At 41.3% G+C, this 10,671-nt stretch overlaps 2 protein-coding genes and 1 long non-coding RNA gene across 8 annotated transcripts; 2 read left to right on the forward strand and 1 right to left on the reverse strand.

Annotated features, from left to right (window-relative positions):
* Nucleotides 1-807: 807 nt before the first annotated feature.
* Nucleotides 808-1,538, reverse strand: LOC135790103 (uncharacterized). Its single transcript, XR_010547700.1, has 3 exons — nt 1,430-1,538; nt 1,196-1,342; nt 808-1,026 (listed from the first exon to the last, which is right to left on the reverse strand). It is a non-coding gene; the product is annotated as an uncharacterized lncRNA (long non-coding RNA).
* Nucleotides 1,236-10,084, forward strand: Sec16 (Secretory 16). 6 transcript variants are annotated; one of them, XM_065300147.1, is made up of 16 exons: nt 1,236-1,365; nt 1,438-3,756; nt 3,820-4,028; nt 4,243-4,350; nt 4,559-4,958; nt 5,413-5,796; nt 5,855-6,187; nt 6,245-6,517; nt 6,572-6,809; nt 6,864-7,021; nt 7,186-7,209; nt 8,512-8,727; nt 8,783-9,101; nt 9,155-9,357; nt 9,534-9,647; nt 9,757-10,084. In XM_065300147.1, exons 1-15 carry the CDS (start codon nt 1,258-1,260, stop codon nt 9,609-9,611), a joined length of 5,370 nt encoding a protein of 1,789 aa, XP_065156219.1. In that variant the 5' UTR covers nt 1,236-1,257; the 3' UTR covers nt 9,612-9,647; nt 9,757-10,084. The 6 variants fall into 6 exon arrangements, with proteins under 6 accessions (XP_065156219.1, XP_065156220.1, XP_065156222.1 ...); XM_065300148.1 differs by having other exon boundaries at nt 4,580-4,958; XM_065300150.1 differs by lacking the exon at nt 9,534-9,647.
* On the forward strand, nt 7,216-8,385 carry LOC135790102 (uncharacterized; the record flags this gene model as incomplete). Its single annotated transcript, XM_065300153.1, has 1 exon — nt 7,216-8,385. A coding segment is annotated over one exon (783 nt), but the record flags the coding sequence as incomplete, so codon positions are not given.
* Nucleotides 10,085-10,671: the final 587 nt, after the last annotated feature.

The following is a 10,671-nucleotide window of genomic DNA, read 5'->3' on the forward strand; positions in this document are numbered from 1 at the left end:
TTATGACTCTTATTATACTGCTTTTATAGTTGAGTTGAAAGATTAATTTAGTATGTATGTTAATTAAATTCATTAAATTTGTAAACTTGTATGTTTGGTTGCATAGGTTAAATTACGCACACGCATCGCACGCACGAGTCGTTCAGGTGCGTGGGAATCTGACGTATTGACATTGTCACCGCGCTCCGGCTCGCAACTCGCGGCTTACGTGTACCCGTGTACCGCGCGCGCCCGTCGCGATTTGCATTCAGTCAGTGTCAGTCGGTGGCGTGGAAAAAATGAAAGTTTGTGCCTCGCTGGTCGTCGCTGGATAACTTCATCTTCGTGTGGCGTGTTATCGCCGAAAATGCTCCTGCCGTGCGTCCTGTGTGCGTTACTCTAAAGATCTTCTGTCCTTGTGGTCTTGTCTGAAAAAATTGTAAGTGTGCCATTTCGCAGCTTCGAATCACAGTGCAGTCGTAGTGATAAGCCCAGTGGAGCACAATATAACTTTCTATAAAATCTATGTCGATTGGTAGCGTGAAACTTAAACGCAGTTCGGTAGCATATGTTTTCGAGGTCTCCCGTGTGTGTTTCATTCGTTGCAATGATTGGAATGTTAGAAACGTAGACAGTTTTGTGGATAAGGAGTTAAATAGGAAGCGCACAAACGTTTACTAGGTGTAATTGTCAGGATGAGTCTGGGTAATTGTTCACCGATTCATTCAGCGACCACTCAATGCACACGTAAACAGATTTACACGTATTAATAAACAAAGCTGTGGAAATTGTCGGTTTGTTAGCTTAATGCATGGACGTATTGCAAGGTACAATAACATCGGGTGCTTTATTAAATTCCAGATTTTGTTGTGCTTGTGTTTGTGCCAAGATTTGATTGATGGCGTAAATAGTTACAGATCAAGCCAGAATCAAGCAGAAAATCACCTTTTGTTCTCTGTTGCCTTTTGTTACAATGTAGTTTAAGTGCTTATTTAGGTACCAGATACATAAACATTTGTGAAATTAAATATGCGGTACTAGTACGAACTGAAAAACGCAAAAAAATTGCGATATTGTACACAAACCAGTTACATATTCCAAATTTTTGTATTATAACGCTGAACTATAATTTAGGACATGATAAAAACAGCTTATTTAATAAGGATTTAAGAGATTTTAAACAGAAAATTTAATCTAGAGTTTAATTTTAGCTTACCTTGTTACACATTATTTAATTTTTTGTTGTATGCTTCCAGAGTAAAAAATAATTGTTAAATTATGTCGTGGATGAAAAGAAGAACCCCAACGGCAACACCAAGCCCAGGTCTTCAAACTACACCGCCACCGGTGCAAATGTACAATCCTAATCAACATTCCAACTCGGATGTAAGATAAAGCCAACAATTTTATCAAAACAAAACATTTTTGTTAAATTATTATTTTTTATTACCATTATAGTGGCAGCAATCACCAGCAAACAACTGGTATAATCAACCTTCTGTGCAATCTGTGCCAACAATGCCTACAGTGAATGAGCAAAACTCTCAAGTCCTACAACCAAACACCTACTGGCAACAGCAGCAACATCAACAATATCCTACTCAACAACCCCCACCACAACAGCAACAATATCAGTATGGAAACACCCAACAATCACAGAATAACTACTACCAGCAACAGGTTCCACCACAACAACCAAATCAACTTCCACCACAACAAACTCAGCAGAGTTATGAGTACAACAACATGCAATACCAACAACAACAACAACAACAACATGGATATCAGAATTATGTACAACCAGCAGTATCATCACATGCTCAGTATGATCAATCAGCTCAGCAGCAGCAGCAGCAACAACAACAACAACAACCACCACCACAACAAATACAACAAAACGATGGCTGGAATAAATCTTGGGGCTGGGGGGATGAAGATAATTCGAATGTTAATAATGTTCACAATGCGAACACTGTTGGGAATCCGATTGGTAATGTTGCGAATGTTACAAACGCCGTCGCAGATGGATTTAATGACGAATCCTGGAATTGGAACGTCGACGAGAATTCAATTGCTAATTCAGCATCCGCTCTCAGGTCGGAAACTAATAAGGAAAGACACGATTCTGGCAATTCCGAGCAACAAATTAGAGAACTCTTTCCGAAAATGAGTAGTAGCAGTAGTAAAGTTGTACCTAAGTCAGAAAACCTTGAAACTGTCCCATTGTTACCATCCCTGCCTATTAACAAAAGGATTAAATCGGAAGTGTTTTCACCGCAGTGGTCGATCGAGTCCCAAGTCAGTCAGGAATCATCTGATGATATTCTACAGACCTCCGAAAGCGATAAATTATTCTCGAGAAGTTCGACAATCAGTCATTCGCCAGTTTCTGGTCATCACACACCTCAGGAACCAGTGGTTGAGGAAAGTTGTGAGAATAAAGAGATTGTGAGTAATGTCAAGGAAGACGATAGCAAACCTTTACATTTACCTCCAAGCTTACCACCAGTAGGCGCCGCGAGTGGTTCAGGAGGTGAAAATCCTTATAAGCGAAGTGGAGCAAAACCACAAGGTGATATGAGGAATTTTTATATGAATCAATCTGTCAACTTGGAAACGGTACCGGATAATTCCGAAGCTCCTGATTTACATCTACAACAACAACAACAACAACAACCTGAAGTAAAATCATCGCCATCAATTGGTGTTGAAAATAACGAAGTAGCTCCGCTGAATGAACGCAATCAATACTTGGAAACTGGTCAACTGTCAGATGAAAACGATGCGTTACCTCCACCAGGATTAAGTCGCATGGTGTTGGGCCAGTTGGGACAAGGTGAAGTCAATGAACCACCTGTGGGTTTAAGTAGAATGGTGCTGGGACAAACCGAAGGTGCTCAATCAACTGCCAGTCCACCGGTTGGTCTCCACCGAATGGTCCCTGGTGAATCCTCATCGCCTGAAGTGCGATACGATGAAGAGGAAGCGTCCGATCCGGAATTACTACAAATGGGTCGAAATCCTCTTCAGTCGAGATCCGCCACGATTGGTGCTGATACTCCACCTGCGCCGCCAACAAACGGAGCGGAACAAGTCGAGCGCGAAATGAATTTAGACGGGGCTAATACTCAGGACAGCACTGGAACGAACGTTGATACTCTGACGAGTTCAATTCGTGATTTGACTGTCGGGGAGAACACTAGTGATGGTAGACAGGCGAGTGAGAGCGATGTGGATCGTGCGACATCTCCAGTAGATCGAAGAAGAAAAGAGGAAGGTAGCAGGAGGGATACTCGGTATTCACCTGCGCGTGACGGGCGCGATTCACGAGATGTCCGGGAGAAATCACGAACAGATCGCAGGAAGAATCGCGATCGCGGCTTCGACGACGACACGGATTACTTTAGCGACAAAGAAAGGGATCGAAAACGTGATAGGGAAGATCCGGATAAAAAGTACAGCAGTTTAAGAAGAGGCGAAAGAGATTCAGATCGTCGTAGACGCAATCCACGCGATGATCGAGAGCGTGGCAATGACAGAAGATCCGAATACTCCAGACGTGACAGGGATTACTACTACAATCGTTATAATGATGAGTATGATGATTCGCATCGCTCGTCTCGGCCATCAAGCCGTTCTGATTCCATGCACGATTCTTACTATCGAAATTCACGAACGAATGATCGACGACGTGAACACGGCGATAGGGATCCACATCGTCACAGAGATAGGGATCATAGAGGAGACAGGGATCCTTATAATATGTATAAAATGCATGTAAGTTCAATATTTATGCCAATTAATGTCAAATATTTGTTTTTAAAACTTATTTCTATGTAGGGTTATCCGTATGATGCATACAATCCGTACTATCAACAATATCAATACTATTTGGAGAATTTACGGCGTACGGATCCAGCAGCATACGCCGAGTACTATCGCAAGTACTATAGTCAAGTAGGCGCTGCCAGTTCGACGTACACACAGGAAGAAAAGACGTCGGTTCATTCTGGTCGCAGTAGTACCAATGATGATCTTGCCAAAGAGCGGTAAGTTTTGATTTTACGCGTGAATACTTCTTGCAATTGCTTTCGTTGCGTGCTGTTTTTGTATTCACTGCGTTTTGCACATGTTACCATTGAACATTTCACATTTTCATTAGGAAAACATGAAATTTTAACGCGGATAATAAAAGAATGTGTTGTCTGCGAAACGAAAGATCAACAAGAGTTATCGTTTGTGTGGCATTTGCGTCCTTTGTAGGTATTTGCGGCAAAACTATTATGGACACGCTAGCTATACGCAAATGGGCGGATATTATCGTGAGCCGCAGAGCGTTTCATCTGCACAGTACGGACTCGACGAATCCAGGTGAGAGCTTTAAACTGCCACACAAAAAAAAACTACTATATAGATGATTGTACGGATTTAATTTTGGAAAAAGGAATAATTTCTCATCGTCATTTATGTACCACAATCACAACACTACCTGCATGCTAATGCTTTTCACAACAAATTTAACAATTTAACAATTTTTCGCTTATTTTGCACTACTCATATTAAAAATTTTGAATAATAGACCCTACGACTATACCGATAGCTCGCTTCTGCTGGAGGACAGCACAGTTTCACAGCGTCTTACACCAGCGAAATTCTCCACCGCGCATATTAAGTCATCAATCACATCCGGACGACTTGTGAAGATTCTGCCGCACTATCCCATGGACGGACAGTCGGCTGTGGTCGAACTTGAAAGGCTGCAGGACCTTTTACAAAATGACGATGAACTAATTGAGCTGGAACAATTTCCTGGGCCACTTGCACGTGGTGTCACTCACAAAAAGACAATAATTGAATATTGCAACAATAAAATTCGCGGCATTCAGGACGGAGTTAATGGTGCGCTGAAGGAAGTAGATGATCCCGATTCGTATATCCTAATGTGGGAGTTGTTGATTTTATTGATTCGTCAGAATGGGGTAAGCTGTTTATTATTTTCTCTTTGTTTTTGTTCGTTCCGTGTTTATTGAATACTTGAATAGTTTGCTGGCCTAGATCTACCCCAATGAGCAATAATTGTAATTATTTGAACGAATGTATAATATTTGTGTGAATCTTGTTCGATTAGATCGATTTAAATATTTACGTGCGCTACTTTTCGTACGTCGACGTAATGGGGATGTTAACCCCATTTTGCCACGGTATTTATTCGACAAACGCCGATATTTGGAGTTAGTCGTTCGCGTTTCTTTCAAAATGTTGTATCAAACTCGACGGGACCAAAGTTTTACCATGTTAAAACTATTTCTTACAGTTTTTCTACTTTTAATGAAAAAGTTTGAGGTGTTGTTGAAAGTATTCATCAAAAAAGTAACAACTTTATATGAGAAAGTGCCTTTTATGTTTGTAATTCAAGGAGATATTTATTTTTAGATGGTGGTTGGTGCTGACATTGCTGAACTTTTGATGAAAGACCGTAATACAGAGTCAATTCTGCCTCGTCCGGCATCTGTTGCTTCCAACAGCAGTGGTGTCGTTGAAGTGTCAGAAGGAAGCACTGAACCTGCATCTTCCCAACTGAAAGAAGAGTATGTTACGCGAAAATTCCGCGAGTATCTTTTGTACGGGTCGGTGCAGCAGGCACTTGAATGGGCGATGAAACATAGTCTTTGGGGCCATGCGCTTTTCCTCGCCAGCAAACTGGACAAGCGGACGTATGCAAAAGTGATGACACGTTTTGCCAATGGTCTGCCGATGAACGATCCCTTACAGACGCTGTATCAATTGCTCTCTGGCCATTTACCAGCTGCAGTAACAGTAAGAACATCATAATTAAATTTAAAAAAACATTTTAATCCATTTTGTTTGTGTTTAGTCCGTTAGTGATGAAAAATGGGGTGATTGGCGTCCGCATCTAGCAATGATCCTATCCAACACAATGCAACGTCCTGAATTGGATCGTAAGGCGATTACAACCCTCGGGGATACCTTAATGGGTCGCGGCAGTTTGTACGCTGCTCAGTTTTGTTATCTTATGGCCGAGGTTGGCTTCACGCGTTACGGACAGGACGGAAAGTTGGTACTGCTGGGTGGCAATCAGAGCAAACCCTTTATGCAATTTGCTCATAACGAGGCAATCCATATGACTGAAATCTATGAGTATGCATGCAGTTTAAATGATGCCGCATTTAAAATACCAGAGTTTCAGGTACTATCATTGTTGTTATGATGTAAGGAAATTATTAACATGTACATTTTTGTGTAGGCCTATAAATACTTGTTGGCAACACGTTTAGCGGACCGTGGCTTTTTGGAAACATCTCTAGCGTACATTGAACAAGTTTCCATCGCGCTAGTTGCAAATCCAACTGTTGCGCAGCCATCGCTGATTAACAAAGTGTGCGACTTAGCCGACAAGCTCAAGTATTACGATCCTACAGATTATCAGGATGTGGATGATCCGCAACTACAAGCAGGCGATGAACGGCCGGATCAATCTTGGTTGCAGGAACTTAAAGGTGTTCAACAACAATATGCTGTGAGTATTTTTAAATGTTTATGCGAACGTCAATCAATTGAACTTTGTGTTCAGATGGGTTTAATAAGTCACGAAAGCGTTAATAATTTAACCGTAATGACACCCGATACCACCGCGTTACCAACACAGCAGAGTTATGATCAATCTCCACAAGATCCGTGGTCAAATCAGCCACAAACTCAATATGTGGATAATCAGACGAACAATTGGCAACAGCAGTCGACAGAGAATGATTATAACCAACAACATGGTATACAACAACAACAACTACAACAGGAAACTAATGTCGATAGTAAGTGATTGTTTGGGATAGGAAATATGATTATTACTATATATTATTTTTAAGGCTATAATGCATATCCGGAACAAACTTGGAACACTCAACCACAACAACAACAACAGTGGAGTCCTGATACTCAACAGTCCCCTTTGGAGGTACAACAAAGTCAAAGTGATCAAACTTCGCCGCAAGCAAACGACTACTGGAATAATGCTCAAATTGAGGTAGGTACCCGTTAGTTTAGATCGTAATTAGCAATCGCACCGCACCGATATTAATTATAACGCATTTATCGCAACAGTTTCATGCTTTTCTCTTGTTGTTTGTTTTGTTTTGTATTGTGTTATAATATGTGTTGACATTTTGCATTCTTCGCAACTGGACGCAGCCGGCCGAGGCGAAAAAAGAACCAGTAAGTAGTAAGTGCTCGGTGCTCCGCAAGCGGCTCAACTTGCGCGCGTGCAAGTCCACCTCGCTATCGCGGCGTAGCTCTTCGGCGAGCTCCGAGTGCGAATCACAGCCGCGAAGCCGCTGCAGCCTCTTCGCGAGGAGCGCCGAAAGGTCTCAGCTGATTTGCTATAAGGACGACAACAAAGTCATTACCAAACTCACGAGATACAACACGTTCGATGCGAATAAAGACAAGGCGAAACACGCCGACAAAGATTCCGATCGCGAGAAAAGTCCAGCAAACACGCGCACCGGCGGTAAACGCGCCGCGATGCTCACAAAGTTTCAATCGTTGGACGAGCCATGCACGCCCTCCACACCATCAAAAGTCGTTTATTATGACACAAAGAGCAATGTGAGCATTTCGGCGCACGACTTCAACTCAGACTTCAAGATGTTGAAGTATGAAAAGAAACGGGCGGCGACGAGGCAGCGGCACGATATGATCGCGGACACGGTGGACGCGTGGGCGAAAAAGAAAAACATGCTGTCGAATTTGAAAAGTTGTATTTTTAAACAAACTGATAAGGATATTGTGTATAAGCCTTTGGTATTTGGCGGTACGTTCCCAATCGACGCGCCCACCGTGCAGTCTCCGCCGAGGATTAAACTGCCGCCGGATGATCCCCGTCCGCCGTCGCCTCTCTCCCCAACGGAATTACGCGTACCGCGTTTAAACAATTACGCGGGCGCAGAAAAATTCCGCAAATACGGGCCTGCAAAGAGTTTTGATATAGATCTACCGATTTAATAGCAACCTGAAAATAGTTGTTTTGTTACGGCTCGCACAATCAAACAATAAACCGGTTGAATTTTATAAAAGGATAAAATGCGTAAGCGCCATAAATCATTAATGCAAACAATCACATGTTTTTATTTTTATCATCATCAAGTAGATGACTGTTAAAAGTAAAAAGCCTTAGTGAAAGTTGTCGGTGTCGGTGTTAAACTGTTAAACTAAAAATATTGAAACGTTAAATTAGGATGCAACAACCCTCTATGTTATTTTGCATTGTTGTTAAATCTAATTGCGGCAAATATAAAACAAAAACCACCGGATGATTATACAAGTTATACTAACGTTACAAATGTGTACAAGTGCTTTTTATATGTTTACAAATAAACATAATATGCTAAATTTGCTGTTTTTGACTGCGACTGTTTTTCAACAACAACCATCGTTATCTCTGGTTAAAAGTTGGCGTGTGTTTTGTTTAAGTTTCCGGTTAATTTTGCGTAATTCTGTGTTGTGTTTGTTACGCAGGATCAGCCGCGGCCGCAGATTTCGATGCCTAATCAAGGCCGTCAGCAAAGGACATCGATGAGCGAAAATGTTGGTCCGGAGATGAAGAAACCGCCGAAAGAAGTCGAAAAGAAACCGACCAATGCGTCTTCGACCGGGTGGTTTGGTGGCATTTGGAGTAAATTAGCGTTACGACCGAAAAATCAAATGAAGTTGCCGGATGATAAAAATCCAACTGTAAGTTAATAGAGTTTGGAATTGTGTCAGTATATTTATTCGTTTGTTTATTAAGATTGTATGGGACCAAGAAAAGAAACGTTGGATGAATTTAGATGAAGATAATGCAGATGGTGCGGCCGAGTTGAAGCCGCCACCCAAGATGGCGGACATGAGGCAGGCTCAACAACCGCCTGGTATGCCACAAATGCAGCAAATGTCACAAATGCCGCAACAACAGCAGCAGCATCAACAGCCGCAATCTCTGCCAAATTTAAACCAGTTTGGCGGGATGGCGACTCCTAGTCAGCCACAGAGTTTGGACTCACATCCACAGAGCGATGCTAAACCCCCATTGCCATCGCAGAATATGTTTAAGATGCAACGGGGACGAAGTGAGTCAATTAACAACAAAATTTATAGAAATTCTACATAATATTGGTTTCAGATTTGAAGAAATCTTATGTAGATGTATTCAATCCAAGTGGTAAGCCACCTTCAGCGGGTTCAAGTTCAGATTTCAACGCTCCGGCAATGCCGGCCGCTAACGCTGCACCGATGAACTTCTTTGTTCCTGCTCCGATGGATCCTAACGCACCTGTGGACTTCTTGACACCGTCGGGCATGACTCAACAAGAACCACACATGCAGGTCGGTTTCGGAATGTACTTTCTTTAATATATTGCATGAAAAATCATTTGCATGCTCATTATTGGTTCTTTAGCATGAGGTGAATTTGAGCATCTAGTATAAAAATTGCACATTTGTTTTTGGTATCTGGACGCGGCTTTTTGTTGGTTGGTTGTTTATTCATATCCGGGTGGTAGATGTCTAGATGGAGTTCGACTAGTTCACTCTCCAGAGAAGTACAGTCGTACATGCGACCCAAGCAGGTCGTGCGGTGATCTCTCGCTTTATTTTTTCCACTCTTTTGGCTTTTTGTAAGTTTTGAACTTTTCATTTCATTTGTTGCCATTATCATTCGTTTAGTTTTATAAGCATCGAAATTAATTGCAAAGAATCTAACGTCAATTGTGTATTCTTTTCCAGTCGCATCAATCGTGATAATATATTATTTAGATGGAATTAATCATCATGCATCATCACTACGAGATAAGAGATGAACGGGTGAACATTGCGGTTATAATGAGCATTTTAGCTTATTTTATAGGTAGATAGGTAGTAATTAAATTTGGAATTTTAAATATGCGATATATGTCGCCGGTATCTGTTAAGATTTGTAAGTAAATGTGGGAGGCGGAGTGAAGACAAATATTATTGCGTATTTTTCATTGAATTGCCAGCAGATTATGATATTATATCATCTTGTATATACGAATGTAATGGTTATAAGTCATAAAATACAACTAATAAATTACGTGGTGTATCATTAAAGATTTTGGGGTTTTCCAAAGTTTCTGAGTGGATGATTTGATTTGTCAAATATGTGCTTGATTTGTTCTGTGTAAAGATGTGTAGTAGGGAATAACATTAATTAGTCATTGCCTCTAAAAACAAACTTTTTTAGTTGTGTATTTAATGGCCAAGGACCAGATATTCGACTTCTAGATTATTACTTTTGATTGATGACGGGTAAGTACATGAGAGTATATGTTTTTTGTTGTTTGCTTAAACCAAATATCACAAATACTCGAATGACGGGGCTTCACATGAGATTGCTTGGGCGCGACTTGACCCTTGTAGACCAGAAAAAATACGAGAGAGGGATCCCTGGAGCCCTACAGACGACGAGATTGCTGGAAGACCTTTATATCCACACTTGACCCGCGAAAGGTAGTGGGGGTAAGCCACTGCCGCACATTTGCTCGCGCATAAAGTTACATGCGAAAATTATGGTAAGAGGGGGAAGAGGCAAGTTTTGGGCCTCAAGTAAAGTGTAAAATGATAAATTGTTTATTGTGATACGTTTAAAGTAGATTATTAATTCTGCATCCGGTTACGTAT

This window comes from Atheta coriaria, unplaced genomic scaffold (genome assembly GCF_025399875.1).
Source record: "Atheta coriaria isolate IRGN ID8LTWV9N9 unplaced genomic scaffold, Caltech_Dcor_3.1 hic_scaffold_4_pilon, whole genome shotgun sequence".
Taxonomy (NCBI): Eukaryota; Metazoa; Arthropoda; class Insecta; order Coleoptera; family Staphylinidae; genus Dalotia; species Dalotia coriaria.